The sequence below is a fragment of the Fusarium oxysporum genome, chromosome XI, assembly GCF_013085055.1.
Source record: "Fusarium oxysporum Fo47 chromosome XI, complete sequence".
NCBI classification, from domain to species: domain Eukaryota; kingdom Fungi; phylum Ascomycota; class Sordariomycetes; order Hypocreales; family Nectriaceae; genus Fusarium; species Fusarium oxysporum.
The window spans coordinates 553,121-566,485 of record NC_072850.1 but is presented as its reverse complement, the minus strand read 5'-3'; the positions used below and the strand labels follow the sequence as shown (position 1 = coordinate 566,485).

At 47.1% G+C, this 13,365-nt stretch overlaps 6 protein-coding genes and 3 non-coding genes across 9 annotated transcripts; 5 read left to right on the top strand and 4 right to left on the bottom strand.

The window, feature by feature from the left end:
* The first annotated feature begins 213 nt into the window (after positions 1–213).
* FOBCDRAFT_t280 lies at positions 214–317 on the top strand. Its single transcript has one exon. It is a non-coding gene; the product is annotated as a tRNA-Leu (tRNA).
* A 328-nt stretch (positions 318–645) lies between these two features.
* On the top strand, positions 646–1,428 carry FOBCDRAFT_148608 (kinase-like domain-containing protein; the record flags this gene model as incomplete). The annotated part of the gene is made up of 1 exon (XM_031192147.3): positions 646–1,428. The coding sequence occupies one exon, from the start codon at positions 646–648 to the stop codon at positions 1,426–1,428; it is 783 nt and encodes a 260-aa protein (XP_031030993.3).
* A 274-nt stretch (positions 1,429–1,702) lies between these two features.
* Positions 1,703–2,850, bottom strand: FOBCDRAFT_286047 (uncharacterized protein; the record flags this gene model as incomplete). Its single annotated transcript, XM_031192144.2, has 2 exons — positions 1,703–1,779; positions 1,830–2,850. 2 exons carry the CDS (start codon positions 2,848–2,850, stop codon positions 1,703–1,705), a joined length of 1,098 nt encoding a protein of 365 aa, XP_031030990.2.
* Positions 2,851–3,411: 561 nt separating this feature from the next.
* FOBCDRAFT_t234 lies at positions 3,412–3,518 on the bottom strand. Its single transcript has one exon. It is a non-coding gene; the product is annotated as a tRNA-Met (tRNA).
* A 1,794-nt stretch (positions 3,519–5,312) lies between these two features.
* Positions 5,313–6,704, top strand: FOBCDRAFT_191786 (alpha carbonic anhydrase). Its single transcript, XM_031192143.3, has 3 exons — positions 5,313–5,608; positions 5,656–6,341; positions 6,395–6,704. The coding sequence occupies exons 1-3, from the start codon at positions 5,462–5,464 to the stop codon at positions 6,573–6,575; spliced, it is 1,014 nt and encodes a 337-aa protein (XP_031030989.2). The 5' UTR covers positions 5,313–5,461; the 3' UTR covers positions 6,576–6,704.
* A 610-nt stretch (positions 6,705–7,314) lies between these two features.
* On the top strand, positions 7,315–8,696 carry FOBCDRAFT_281031 (uncharacterized protein; the record flags this gene model as incomplete). Its single annotated transcript, XM_059611589.1, has 3 exons — positions 7,315–7,617; positions 7,674–8,288; positions 8,343–8,696. The coding sequence occupies 3 exons, from the start codon at positions 7,315–7,317 to the stop codon at positions 8,694–8,696; spliced, it is 1,272 nt and encodes a 423-aa protein (XP_059466128.1).
* A 250-nt stretch (positions 8,697–8,946) lies between these two features.
* On the bottom strand, positions 8,947–9,018 carry FOBCDRAFT_t233. The gene has a single exon. It is a non-coding gene; the product is annotated as a tRNA-Asp (tRNA).
* A 105-nt stretch (positions 9,019–9,123) lies between these two features.
* FOBCDRAFT_233260 (uncharacterized protein) lies at positions 9,124–9,840 on the bottom strand. Its single transcript, XM_031192141.3, has 2 exons — positions 9,711–9,840; positions 9,124–9,660 (listed from the first exon to the last, which is right to left on the bottom strand). The coding sequence occupies exon 2, from the start codon at positions 9,607–9,609 to the stop codon at positions 9,205–9,207; it is 405 nt and encodes a 134-aa protein (XP_031030987.1). The 5' UTR covers positions 9,610–9,660; positions 9,711–9,840; the 3' UTR covers positions 9,124–9,204.
* Positions 9,841–11,787: 1,947 nt separating this feature from the next.
* On the top strand, positions 11,788–12,219 carry FOBCDRAFT_281029 (uncharacterized protein; the record flags this gene model as incomplete). Its single annotated transcript, XM_031192140.2, has 1 exon — positions 11,788–12,219. One exon carries the CDS (start codon positions 11,788–11,790, stop codon positions 12,217–12,219), a length of 432 nt encoding a protein of 143 aa, XP_031030986.2.
* Positions 12,220–13,365: the final 1,146 nt, after the last annotated feature.

Below are 13,365 nucleotides of genomic sequence, written 5' to 3'. Positions count from 1 at the left end.
GGCAGAACCTTGTGAATACCACATGAACAGGACAGCTCAAGATTAGTGCTCAATGCTCAGGCTTAATATAATTACCCGAATTCAAGGCAAGTAAAACAAATTAAGCCTTTCTAGACACGAAGTACTTTATCTGAACAAATACCTCGGTACAGCCAGCTAAGTCAAAGCAGGAGTATGTACTTAGCTTACGGAGAGCTCACTATCCAATCACAAGGCAAGATGGCCGAGCGGTCTAAGGCGCTGTGTTCAGGTTTGATTTAAACCAGTGACGATTCGCAGTCTCGAAAGGGGCCTGGGTTCGAATCCCAGTCTTGTCAACATTCTTTTTGTCCCTTTTGCGTAAAGAAAATTCGTTATTCATCATTGCATTAAGTTGCATTTTGACACCATGAACTGATTTGACCTTTCCTACTGTATTTCCGTTGAGTACAGAAACAAATTTGTTACTGTTTGCACATAAACAGTTTCAGGAAATTACCCGATTTTCGCTTGTTGGTTGTAATCAGTCTATCAAACTCCACCCCTCGCTCTGCCTCTTTGACAATCGCCATCTTTGATCGCATTAATTTCTTTCTACCTGCGCAAGCTTTAAAAACAATGTCAAAACGACTGCAGGAAATGATGAGGCGGGATAAGCGAATCGCCATGTACGGCGACTCTCCACCGCCTCCAAGAACAGCAGCCCCATACCCAGAAGGCGAAGTGATATACAAGTGCACCGAGCGCTACATCGTCCGACATGGCAATACTGTGACCAAGTACGCAATTCACCCTGACGGTATGGGCGTCAACGATAAACCAAATGAAGCATTGGTGTTGCAGTTCATTAAAGAAAACACGACAATTCCTGTTCCTGAGGTCATCAGCAGCGACTGGGATCGCATCGAGCTGGAGTATATCGAGGGTCAGACGTTAAAAGAGGCATGGCCGTCTCTCGAACCACATGAGCGAACTGCGATCATGGACCAGCTGAAAGACTACCTGGGACAACTGCGTGCCCTCAAGGGGTTTTATATCGGTCGCTTCGATGGACAAGGCGCTGTGATTCCTAGCATAATGACTCGATCCGGTGGCCCATTCACAAGCCTTGAATCATTTCAGGAATGGCTTGTTCGGCCTCCGAAACGGATAGAGGAGCAGTCATTACACTGGGCCCAGATGACGAAGCAGCTTGGCGCAGACTATCCCATTGTCTTCACTCATGGTGATATCTCGTCGAGGAACATCATGATACGCGATGGTCGTATAGTCGCTATTCTGGACTGGGAATGGGCAGGATGGTATCCCGTGTATTGGGATTACGTGTTTGCATTGCGTGGCCTGGATAATGTTGATTGGAAAACACTGGGGAGTCACGTTCCGACTCTGTTTGACGAGCGGTATGATCTGGAGTACATACTTGTCTGCTTTATAGTCTCACTTTCTTAGAAATAACGATGTAAAATATCCAATGGCATATCCACTAGCCAAGTCTGATATCGATCCCATCTAGGCAACATTAGTATCCAACAGCTTGTCCATAAGACCCACCTCAACGCAATCGTACCACTCTTGTGTCTGGTATCCATGGGAAACAAGTTAGGGGCCGGTCTTTTCTAAGTATCAAATTCCACTAGCCGCTCGTGATGATTAAAATACATCCGCGATATCCCTGCGTGAGTATTGACGAGCGATAAGAGAGGAGAGAGCGGGAAAAGAAGCCTTAATCGCTGATAAGTTGCCTGTAATGCTTTACTCCCTTCCACTTCTGCGCATCGAGGAACACCTTGATAGCTTCGTCTAGGCACTGGTAAGCATGTTATTCCCACGAGACTCCTTATGTGACTTACTTGTTTCGCGTAGATGTTCAACCTCTCTAGGAGAACGGTAGACATGCTTGACAAAATCTTCGAGCCCCTCAAAAGACTCAGCCTGGAAACTGAGTAGTCCCTCAAAGTAGACCGTTACGAGATACTCCTCGAATGAAAGTCCGGCCAGGGAGAAATATTCCTTTGTAAGCTCGCTGGTGTCGATGCTTTCTTCATCGATATCTTCTCCCTCATTGTCTCCATCCAATTGCTCTCCGTTGATTTCGTCATCCTCATTGAGGCACATGGGCACGTTAACCGTGGACACCAAAACACAATGACATCCGGACTTGCTCAGATACAAATACGCAAAGGCGCAAGACTGCTGATCGAAATGAAAGCGGATCAAGTAACCTCCCTGATCGTCATCGATGGCGGCCGGGCATTTGATCAGCTTCGACAGCCGGAAGTACCAGGCCGAAGCGCTCGGGATTCGTTGATGAAGCCTGTCGCTTCGCATAAATGCCTCAAATCCTGTGGGAAGGACAAGGCCCAAATCGCTGACTTGCTTGACCAGAGCATCGACATCCGCCTTTGGCGCTACAGGCCGATCGCCTTCAATTCCGTTATGCGGCAGCATCTCATCCGCCATATCCTCATCCAAAGGTTCGAGCCACTCGAATGAGCCATCGAGCTTCATCCAGGTTATCAGATCGGGCGGGGAGCATCGAATATAGGGTCCAGCTCCAAGCTCCAGTGATAGGGACTCGTAATCCCTCCTTGGAATTTCTTCGCTCATTGAAACATTATCATGATCCAAGGGCGGGATGTGAGATGGATATGAAGGGCAGAGGCGACGGGTGCTATGGATGCTTCGCGGAGGAAACAAGGCTACCATTTGTTGCGCGTTGCGAGTCCATTCTTTATAAGGCCTGAATGCTACTTCTGCCGCGCTGTATAGTGCTTTGTTGAAAGTCTGGAGGACGGACAATAGGTCGAATGGGTTGAGATATTTGAGAATTGCGATGGTGACTTCTGGTGGGAGGTTTTGAAATGACGGCATCGTAGCGAGTAAACAAATAAAAGTCAGGATGAACGTTAACGACTTGGAAAAAAGCGGCAAAGATGCTGAGTGCCTTTAAAACGCGGCTTTTACGATTGAGGTTTAGTATTGTGTGGCGTCGTGAACGCGGAATTAGGAGTATACAAGGTGCACCCCGCGATTCCGCAAAGTAACCTTTATCTGCCAGTGCTTTAACAGCGCACCACGCAATTCTGGCGGATGAGTGCTAGTGTCACTACCGCTTTGGTGTATCCCTGCCATTTCCAAGTCCCGGCTTGTTCCAACGTTCTGTTCTTCACCACTATTATATCCTCATTTCACATATGGACAAGGCCCTGCATCGACAATTTGGGCCAGGCAGGTTCATCGTTCATAATACACGCGTTGAGATTGGAGCGTAACGTGTGAGAAAATCGGCTGTCCTGTTAATATACCAAATCCGATAACAAAACAGGAAAAGGGACAAGTGTCCGACAAACTGAAAGCCTAAGATGAACATCATTTAAGCATTTTGTAAAAAAGAAATCCAGTCCTACCTAGCAAGGGCAAAAGAAAGGTTTTTGTCGGTGGAGAGGCTCGAACTCTCGACCTTTGGATTACTCTGACCTGGGATCAAATCAAGCTTCGTGCTATGAGACCAACGCTCTAACCAACTGAGCCACACCGACAAGGTCTTCGATGTCTCAGCTGATCAAAATTGAGTTTATCATCACTGCCACACGCCGCGATGGATTGAATAGTGCGAAGGCGACAGCATTTGGGCTTCAGAATTTACCAAAATACCTTCAATGCCTGTCCAGCGAGACATTCTATAGCATAAGAACAAATTATCGCGTTTGTCTGCGTGCGTTGCTGACCCTGATCCGCTGCGCGACGCGTTCTTCGATAGCCAATAGACGCATCCATTGGCAGAGGTGTGCAGGACGTGGTGGCAGAGTTGTTCAATGCAATGCAATGAACTGCAATTTGAATCTCTTTTATGGTCGATTAGCAATATGAGTGCGTCGACTGACTCTTAATTAGACTTAGCAGAGTCCGGCCAGCCTTCCGTCTGCAATGGTGGGTCCTGAGCCGAAAATTGGTGTAATGGTGTAGGGTACAAGCTTAAGATTCTCTTTCACCAATGAACCCCCACCATGGTCTCCTACTATGTTTTGTAGTATTCTTTAATATAAGATTTACAAGAATGGGAGATGTTACTTGCCGATATTACAAGATGGCCAATTACTAGTTGCCAAGACGAGATATTGCAAGACCAATGAGGCTCAATTGAAGAGCTCATTCTGGATGACGTGGTCAAGGTCGGAACAAACATAGCCGGAGACGCGAATGACGGCGGATGCAGGCAACAAAGATTGCCGACCGCTAAGCCACCCTCTATCTCACACGGTTTTCGACCTCCATGAACTATTGGGCTACGTGTTCCTGACGATCGCAAGATCCCCTGCCTGGCATAATGTCACCTATTCGATAGGCTCGAGATACCATTGACACATGCACTTGAGTATTTCCAACCTTCGGACGACAATACAAAACAGACTTGCAAACCCGTACAGTGACAGTGCACTAAAAAGTCCAGACCTCGTTCAGAAACCCCCAACTTCCCGTGCCAAACAGTGTTTTGGCAATTAAAACAGGATAGCGTTTATATCGGAGCATCACTTCCGTTTCGACAGGAGCTATAATTACACCAACCCTACAACAAACAGCGTTGACACCTAACTGAAAATTGTACTAATTGCCGTGATTCTTATCTTTAACTATAACCATAACCCTAATGTTTCCCCTGGACCCCTGGTTTAGTGTGTCATCGTGCCCTGGATGGTAAGCTGTAATGGCACTAAAAGTTCGGTAAGCGAGGCGGTTTGAGGTTGCGCCCCTTGCAACGGGACCTGCTACTTTTATGGTTGGAGGGGAGAGTCTAGACGCGAGTCTTTTTTTTATTTTTTATAAGCGCTGGGGGTTCAGTTCTTATCGCGATGATAAGAGAAGGGATGTTTCATCTTGTTGGATTCATCTTGACTTGGAGCCAAGAGATGGGATGACTGGAGTCAATTGATGAGGAGACAAATGCATGTCTTGATCTCTTTGACAGCCTCAATTATACTTATTATCACCAGAATATGACGAGTCTTGATAGCAATATAAAAGGAGCTCCGATGATTCCGTCTTGGCGTTTCCCAAGGCTTCAAACGAAGCCGTTGAGTCCTTGGCATCCGAGACCGGGAGAGTCTCACCCTCCTCGTCGCGACAAGACCTGCGGCGTGAATCACGCTATTCCCCACCTCCACACGTCAAGGTTTAAGGTTACCTTAAGCATACCTCACGAAACAACACTACCGCCCCGATTCTATTTTCGACCTCTACTCAATTAAAACCTGTTTACTATAGCTAACCCAGATCTTCTATTAAAACAATGTCTTGTCACCGAACCTGCTGATTTTTACTCATCATCGTTCGATTATCCTGTTCTTTGTTTTCTAAACTGTTTATTCTTTCTCTTCTTTGAGGCTGGCCTCTTCTTTGTCAAGTGGATAATATTATTTGTTTCAGTCTTTTGAGTACTTACAGCCAAGCTTTACTTTTTGTTTTTTTGTCAAGGATAATCATCATGGCTGGTTCCATTTCTTTACGGGCTCTTCTCTTGAGTGCTTTTGCCTCAAAGGCGATTGCGAGTTGTGCTTATGGTACACTGTTGCAGCCGCGAGCTGAGGGCGGCAAGGTTGAGGTTAACACTTTCGGTTACACTGGCAAGATTGTAAGTACCCAGAAGCCTACAGTTATTGGAGATGCTGACAATTACAGGGCCCTACCAACTGGGTCGCTCTCGACCCCCAGGCCAACGCTCTCTGTTCTACCGGCGTGAACCAATCTCCCATCGACATGGTCGCAGGCGCCAACGCCATGGTCCCCGCCAGCCAGCTGAACCTTGAGATTCCCGATATGCTCGAAGGCGCCGAATTCGAGAACCTCGGTACAACCGTCGAGGTCGTCGCTGGAAAGGGCACCATGTCTTTCCAAAACAACAGCTTTACTCTCCAGCAGTTCCATTTCCACTTGCCAAGCGAACATCTGGATGCTGGAAAGAGTATGGCTATGGAGATGCACATGGTCTGGGAGAGCGCCGATGCCAAGATTGCTGTCGTTGGCGTCTTTATCGATGTTGAGGATGGCGCTGGTGGAAGCCCTGCTGCTAACGCTACTGCTCCTGCTCCTCCTGCTGCTACCCCTGCTGCTCGTAAGCGCGATGGTTTTACCAAGGTCGTTCGCAAGAGTGAGACCGAGGGCAAGGATAAGCGACAACTTCCTGGTGTTGGCGGTTCTTTCTTCCATGTCAACGCGCCCACTACCGCTGCTACTACTGCCTCGAACCTTCTCGAAACCGTTTTCGGTTCGGTTGGTGAGATCTCTGAGCCTGGAACTCTTACCAAGACCAAGGGTCTTAGCATGGCTGAGTTGGTCAGCACTCTTGCTGCAGGATCTTTTCAAACGTAAGTCTTACCAGCTGCTGCTTTCACCTGAACCATGCTAACAATCGATATAGATACGAGGGATCTCTCACAACTCCCCCCTGCAGCGAGGGTGTCCGATGGCTCGTTTCCGACCAGAAGCTCTCCATCAAGACATCCACCTTCCACAGCGTTCAGTCTGTCATTGGCTTCAACTCTCGATTTCCTCAGGGCGCTCTTGGCGAGCCCAACGCCCTTGCAGGAGTGGCTGCTTAGATCTAGCAATGATGATAAGAGGAAGAAACTTGGTTGTGTAATAATATTGTCCTAGTATACGAGTCTGAGTCGCGCAGGTATACTGGCAGGTTCACAGTTAGAAACAAAGAATAGAATCGGTGATCATAACCTAGCCGCTGCTCTGTGAATATGTGTTTGGAGAGTCATCTGGCAACGTAGACATACAATCGTAAGATAAATGCGCACAAAAACGAATAAAGCAGGTTCAAACATATTGCTGAACTAAAAACCATCTTAACTAGCATGCAGAAGCCTAATGCCACTAAATCTCAGAGCTCGAGGTCGGCATGCCATGGTTGGAAAGCGTTTAGTGATACCAGACTTAAGATAACTTTCAGCTAGCCATTCACAGACGACACGTGCCTAAAGAAGCCCTTTTAGGCCGGGGGAGAATCGATAGATTGTACAAGCTTAATCTAAAGTTACGAGCTAGGTAGATCTTAGCGGCGAAAGACAAGATCTAGACTCTAGCTACTCCATATAAGGCAAGATATTGACTGGCGGCATAACTTTTAGATCTAGACCTTCAACTGAGACAAGAAAATTGAATTAAAATAATTAGTGAACACTGTACCCTGCAATCTAACTTATCTTCTAACTGTCGGTGATATCTGTGAAAACGGGGTCTCTCCTCGTTTATTTAAATCACTCTATGAGCTCTTCCTATAGTTTTCCATCGGAGCACCAGTCCTCTCAGACCGCTGGCTCCATATTCACCATGAGCAAGCCCGAAGACATCGTTGATGCAGTCACCGCCGTCGTCGGCGATTTGTTCACCAGGTTGACTGGCATTCATGCCGCTACCTTTCCCGACCAATCAATCGGGGGAAATTCGCTACAGTACAACAATATCTTCAACGACACCTTTAACGCCAAAAATGTCAACAAAGCACTAAAATTCACGACTGGAGCAGGTATCAAGTTTGTTCCTGTCGTGGGAGGTTTACTCTCCGGTCTTCTTTCAGCGTTATGGCCTGACCCAGAAAATAAAGGCCTTGTCTGGGAGGACATTGAAGACAAGGTTAAAGTCGTCGCGACCGACTTAATAAACAAAAAAACACAATTTATATGCGTAAGATGACTGAGGGACTTCACAAAGTCATGAGAGATTACCTTGATCAGGAATCAGGCAGCGTTGAGAAGGGACAATATTTCACGTCTCTTGTAACGGCCCTATCACCTGATCAGCCGTTCTACTTTGATGACAAAACGCCCTGCGATAACCTTGCATACTTTGTCTCTGTCGGGACGCTACAGTTGACCGTGCTACGAGAACAGCATCTGTTTTATAGCCAGATCTACGGACACGAGGATCACCAAGCTGCAAAACATAAGAAGGACCTTGAAGATGCGGCCAAGAAATACCTGACCACCCGCAACCAGATTGTCGCCGAGTGTCTCAAATATCACAAGGATCAAATTAAAGAAGAATGGCACGAGAAGGATGCTGGGTATTTCAACGCCAACGCGGTCAGCCTCAAGAATCCCCTTCGAAAGGTTGATGAGCTCTTCAAGTGGGACGACATGTCGCCACTTGGGAAATACAAGTTCCAGTGTCGGCGAAAGCAGTTCCAGACTTGGCTTGACGCCGGCTACAAGGCACAAGTCGAAGCACTCCTCAGTCCCTCCTTCTCCTGGCCTTTGTACTTTCCAACTCCCCATGCAGATTTAAGATCCGAAAACTCTGCGCATGTGGACGGAGGCCAGATCACTGACACCACAGTGCGACGGCTGATGATGGACTAGCCAGGCTGGATGGGCGATGGTGCCAACTTGTCGATAAGCTATGATGTCTGCTACTTTGACCATGAAGATTTGTTCAGAAAGCACGGTCCTATTACAAAAGTCATTCTTCACGCGGGCGATAGGCTCGATGGCATTGAACTCTGGTACGGCGATCAGAAAGCCGATATACGTGGTGCAAAGAGTGGCTACCAGCAAAAGACATTGGAGTTGAAGACGGGAGAGATGATCACTGGACTCTGGGCCAATGGCGGAAGCGATGTTCTCACCGCCATGAAGTTATCGACGACAAGTCAAGATGGACAAGCTAGAGGGACTATTTCAGTGGCCAGAGATGGGATTGAGCCTTCTACTTGAAACTATTCATTTGATGGTCATAAGGGAGGTTTGAAGAATGATGAGACGAAGCGGCTGCTGTGGTTTTGCGGGTGGAGTATTGGCAACGGCGAGCCATACATTTACCGTTTACTTCCTGTTTTCAGACATTATCAAACTTGGGGTCCTTTGTAGTAGGATAAAAACAAATCGTAAGCGTTGTAATTCATGAGAAGGGTTCTAATTGACAAAAAATGGAAAAAGGAAACCTGCGTATCGCAGGTGGCTGGATCTCTCCCGCCGGGAATTGAACCCGGGTCTCAAGCGTGACAAGCTTGCATACTGACCACTATACTACGGAAGACGAACAGGCTCAAGCCTGCTGTAGTGAGGGGATTGTGATTGGACCTCTGCAATTAGAGCTTATACAGGCAGCATATGGTAAACTTAATCTAATAAAACCAGTTGCCACTGTTCTTAATAATCTTATCTTCTGGCAATTCGAATTGACGAGGTGATTGAAACCAAGGACTACTCTAATCTCTTAATCTTAATTGGGAAAATTGCGCACCGTCGCGTTGACGAAATCATCCGGCCCACGACAAAAGATCAGCTTCGGTTCCTTCTGCGAAACATCCCCCTTCTTCCTTTCAACGATGTAGTCGACACAGATCGTAACGACCGATTCGAATAGCTCAGTGAACTCAATGTTACCACGAGAGCACCATCCGACGATGATTCCACTCCACTCTCTCTCTTTCAGCTGCGACTCAAGCTCGCCGAGGTTGGCGCCCTGGGCGTCAAGGTCAAACCCGATGTTGGCGAAGCGGGATGATGTCGAAGCAGGGACTTTGGTCTCGGACCATTGTTCTGCCAGACTTTCGGCTGCTCCGTACCCGTGGAGATAACGAGCAAGGGAAATAGTGAGGATGGGAATAGGTGTTGAGGTCGCCATTAGAGGATATGCAAGATGGTTGAAGTAGGTGTTTTGCGATTGCGCGGTGATCTTGAATGATGAGAGTTCGAATGGAGATACTGTTGCTGATATTAACTGACCTGAACCTGAGATTCTGCCGTCTTAAATACAGAGCGACTTGATTACTTCTTGAATATTCGATGCTACAGTAAGCTGATGATTACAAAGGGATAAAGCTATGGCGAGACGCCGAGGTCTTTGCAAGACGCCGAGTCGCCGAACTGGCAGCACAGTAAGCCTAAATGACATAATAAACGATAACAGGTGTTAATGTCGAATCTTGATAAGAAAGGCTGGATTAAAATTGAATGAACTGTGTGACGTCATTGTACTGCGCCTTTTCCCGTGCGATCCGGAGTTAACTTGACTCTTAACGTTAGTAAGGTTTAGGCTCGTTCTTACATTAAGCTTGGTAGCTATGCTCTTTTCGAGTAGCCTGTAGCAATATTGGCTGACGTTTTATATTAGATAATGGATTATGATCCAAGTCCGAATGAACCCACAAATCTCAGAGCCTTAGTATTGCGGCTCTGGCGTTAGATCCGGCCACTAAGGAACTTAGCACTGTTTAGTGTACGCACGGCTACGCATCTGAGCCTCTCTTCAGGTCGTTGGCTTGTCGGGAAAGGAATTCTCAATAAATAATTATGGCGCTATGAGAAAATTGGAAAAGCTATAACGTCAATGCTTCGATAAATATTAAGTTCGTTGAAACAGATCTAGGATCCATAGCTAGCGATCGTGAGTCTGCTGCAGCCATCTTCGCCGACAGAGACGATCGAGGCGCTATTCAACAACGCTGGTGTAATACTTATCCTCATGCCGGATGAATTTAAGAGGTACTTTGCTATCAACCATGTCTCTCACTTTCTCCTCGCAAGCATGCTCATCCCTCTGCTATTGACCTCGTCCTCCCAAGAGTCGTCAACGTTTCGAGTCTTGGTATCAAGTACACAAAGCCAACTTTTGACGACCCTCACTTGAACAGTATTAGCCCCGAGGCGATATACTCAATCGAAAGGGGTGCAAGTCCTCTTCTGGGTGGCGCCCAACAAGCGCTATGTATATAAGAGACTTCGCTCCTTTGCCATGCAGCCAGGGAATATAGATAGTGGCATGTGTAAGCATATGAAGCCCGAAGCTTTGAGGGATATGGCACAAAAGATCAAGAGGAGGAGTCCTGAAAACGCAAATGACGCGTGTTACAAAGACATCTGAAGGAGGTTGCGCAACTCGCATCGCTGCTGCGTTGGCACTAGATCTACCTGATTGAGTGATTGTAAAGTAGCTGAAGATTTGTTGCGGCTTGGACACAAGATGCTGAAAAGGCGGAAGTATGTAGAAGAGTCAGTGAATAGGCTTTAGGCAGAGCTTTGGAGTGGACCTGCTGTGATATGAGATTGGTCCAGAACATCTATCACCGGGATATTAAATTATAGGCTGAAGTTCCCGCTGAAGAGACATGCTGAATTGTTCCGAGTCCCTCTTTTTCTTCTAGTATTTCCTTTATTATTGGATTCTTGAGATGCATCGAGCCGAGCCGAGGCTTGGCATCATTACATAACCGTGTCAAATGCTGACAGTGCAGGTGAGTCAGCGGTGTAAATCGTGAAATTGACCTTCTCATCTATCTGGATCATATTAATATTATTAAAAAGTCTTTATTGATATCTTGGTTGTCAGCCAGATACTTTAGTCTCTCTAGACCGCCACCATGGAGCTCTTTCAACCTCCAGCATGATAGCAATCTCAGAACCACCCAGTTGAAGATGTCTAAAGGTGCGGAAGTAGCCGATTGAGCAGTTCTCCATGATGGGTCGTGCCGTCTCCAAAGTGGACCTTATGCAGAATATGCGATGCTCTACACTTCGGGGACCTGTCTCATTATGTGTTTTTGAAGCTTGGCATGATGCCCAGTCGGCCGCCTCAGCTCGGTCCATTCTGTCCGTTGAATCGACAGCAAGAGCAGATATAGACACTGCAGAGACCCAGACGGCTATAAAAAGGCCGTTGCAAGCCCATGAGACGTTGGATTTCTTACACTCAACACCAGCTCTATCCACCTAGCACTTTCAGTCATTCTTCCAAAGAGTCCCATTGTCTGTCATTCTACTCGCATAGCAAGATTCAAAGCTCATAATCTGCAGAACCTCCATCATGCACTTCTCCAGTCTCGCCGCCATCATGGCCCTCGCAGCCACCGCCGCAGACGCAGCAAAAATCAACCTCGAAATCGGCTACTTCTCAACCATCGTACCCCCCATCGGCGGCAACATCCCCGGCATCGGCTGCGGTCCTTGGGCACTCGCCACAGCAGCCGACGGTTCTACCAAGAGTCCCACCGGCATGAGTGGAGGAGATGAGTGCCCCAATGCAGAGCTGAGAAACTTCTGTCAGCGGTTTGGATGTCCTCAGACGCTGAGATTCGGCGACACGCTTGCCTTTCAGATTCAGTCTGGTAGTGGGCAGAGTCTTACGGTCAAAGGGAGTGTTCTTAATGGAAAGTCGCAGACTTTGACGTGTGGACGATCTTTCCTGACGCACTCGGGGAATAAATACCGTACTAATATTTGTTACTTTGATCTTTGAGGACGAGACTTTGTATGGTACTCGGCTTGAGCAGGTTTGAAGGAGGATGGGGGACCTGATGCATTGAACTACATATACGTTGGGCCAAGATAGTTCACATAGGAAGGGCTATTCTTTGTACCATTAGCCCGAGGTCAATAAGCTTTTCACAACAGATATGCCTGATATGTGGCCGTGAACACAGAACTCCAATATTCTATTCTCTATCTATCTTAACAAGCTCAGAATAACAAATCGCCCCTCTGGAAAGACCATGGTCCTTCTTATAATCTGAACCCTGAGATGCCAGTTTCGATAGCTGCATCATTATGCTGACAGTTCCTGGCGGCAATCTCCACCATTCGCTCGCGGAATAGCCGTAGTCAATGCCCTCTTGCTCAGAGCTGGAGTTGTAGTCGATGTGCCGCTCAGCTTGATAATCCGTTTTGGAACTTTCCTACTGATCTACTCCCTCCCCTTAAGAGTCAACTTCATATGTGTCGTCATTCCCAGCGTTCTGATTCATCTCGGTGGTTTCCTCCTGATCCACATCCTGTCCTTCAGGCTTAAAATCATCGTCCGGGTTCCTCCCGGGAATCTGGCACCGCTTATCCTTGCATCTTGCGCGTCTACCAATCGTGGAGCGTTCGATCATAAAACCCGTATAGGGAAGTTTAGCTCTCATAAACCTACGCCAACGGGGCAGCACACTACTTATTGACTCTGTGCTACCAGTCCACTCATCAGGGTGTCGTTCCTCGCCCGGCTGAGGTCTTGTCTTTGAGCATACTTCGATAATCCAACGCCAGTCCTCTTCTGTGAGCATGGTAAGCAGCTCGGGATGGTCGTCATGGAAGCGCTGGAACTGACGTCCAAGCTCATATGGCATAAAGCGTTGAGCCGCGGTGATGGGATTGAGATAGTGGTGAGTTGACATTTTGTAAGTCGTTCAATAGACTTTAGTAAAGGGAAGTATAGAAGAGGGATGGATGAACGGGTGTAGATATGCTGCAGTGATTGTAAAAAGATAAAGAAGCAAAATACTTTAATGCAGAAGGTCTTTGAATAATTATATTTTTAGCTACCTGTCACTTGGAACTCTGCATTTGTTAAAAACACGGCGGCTTTGTTCTTTTAATATTGGAGCAGAATATGACATGTTCTTTG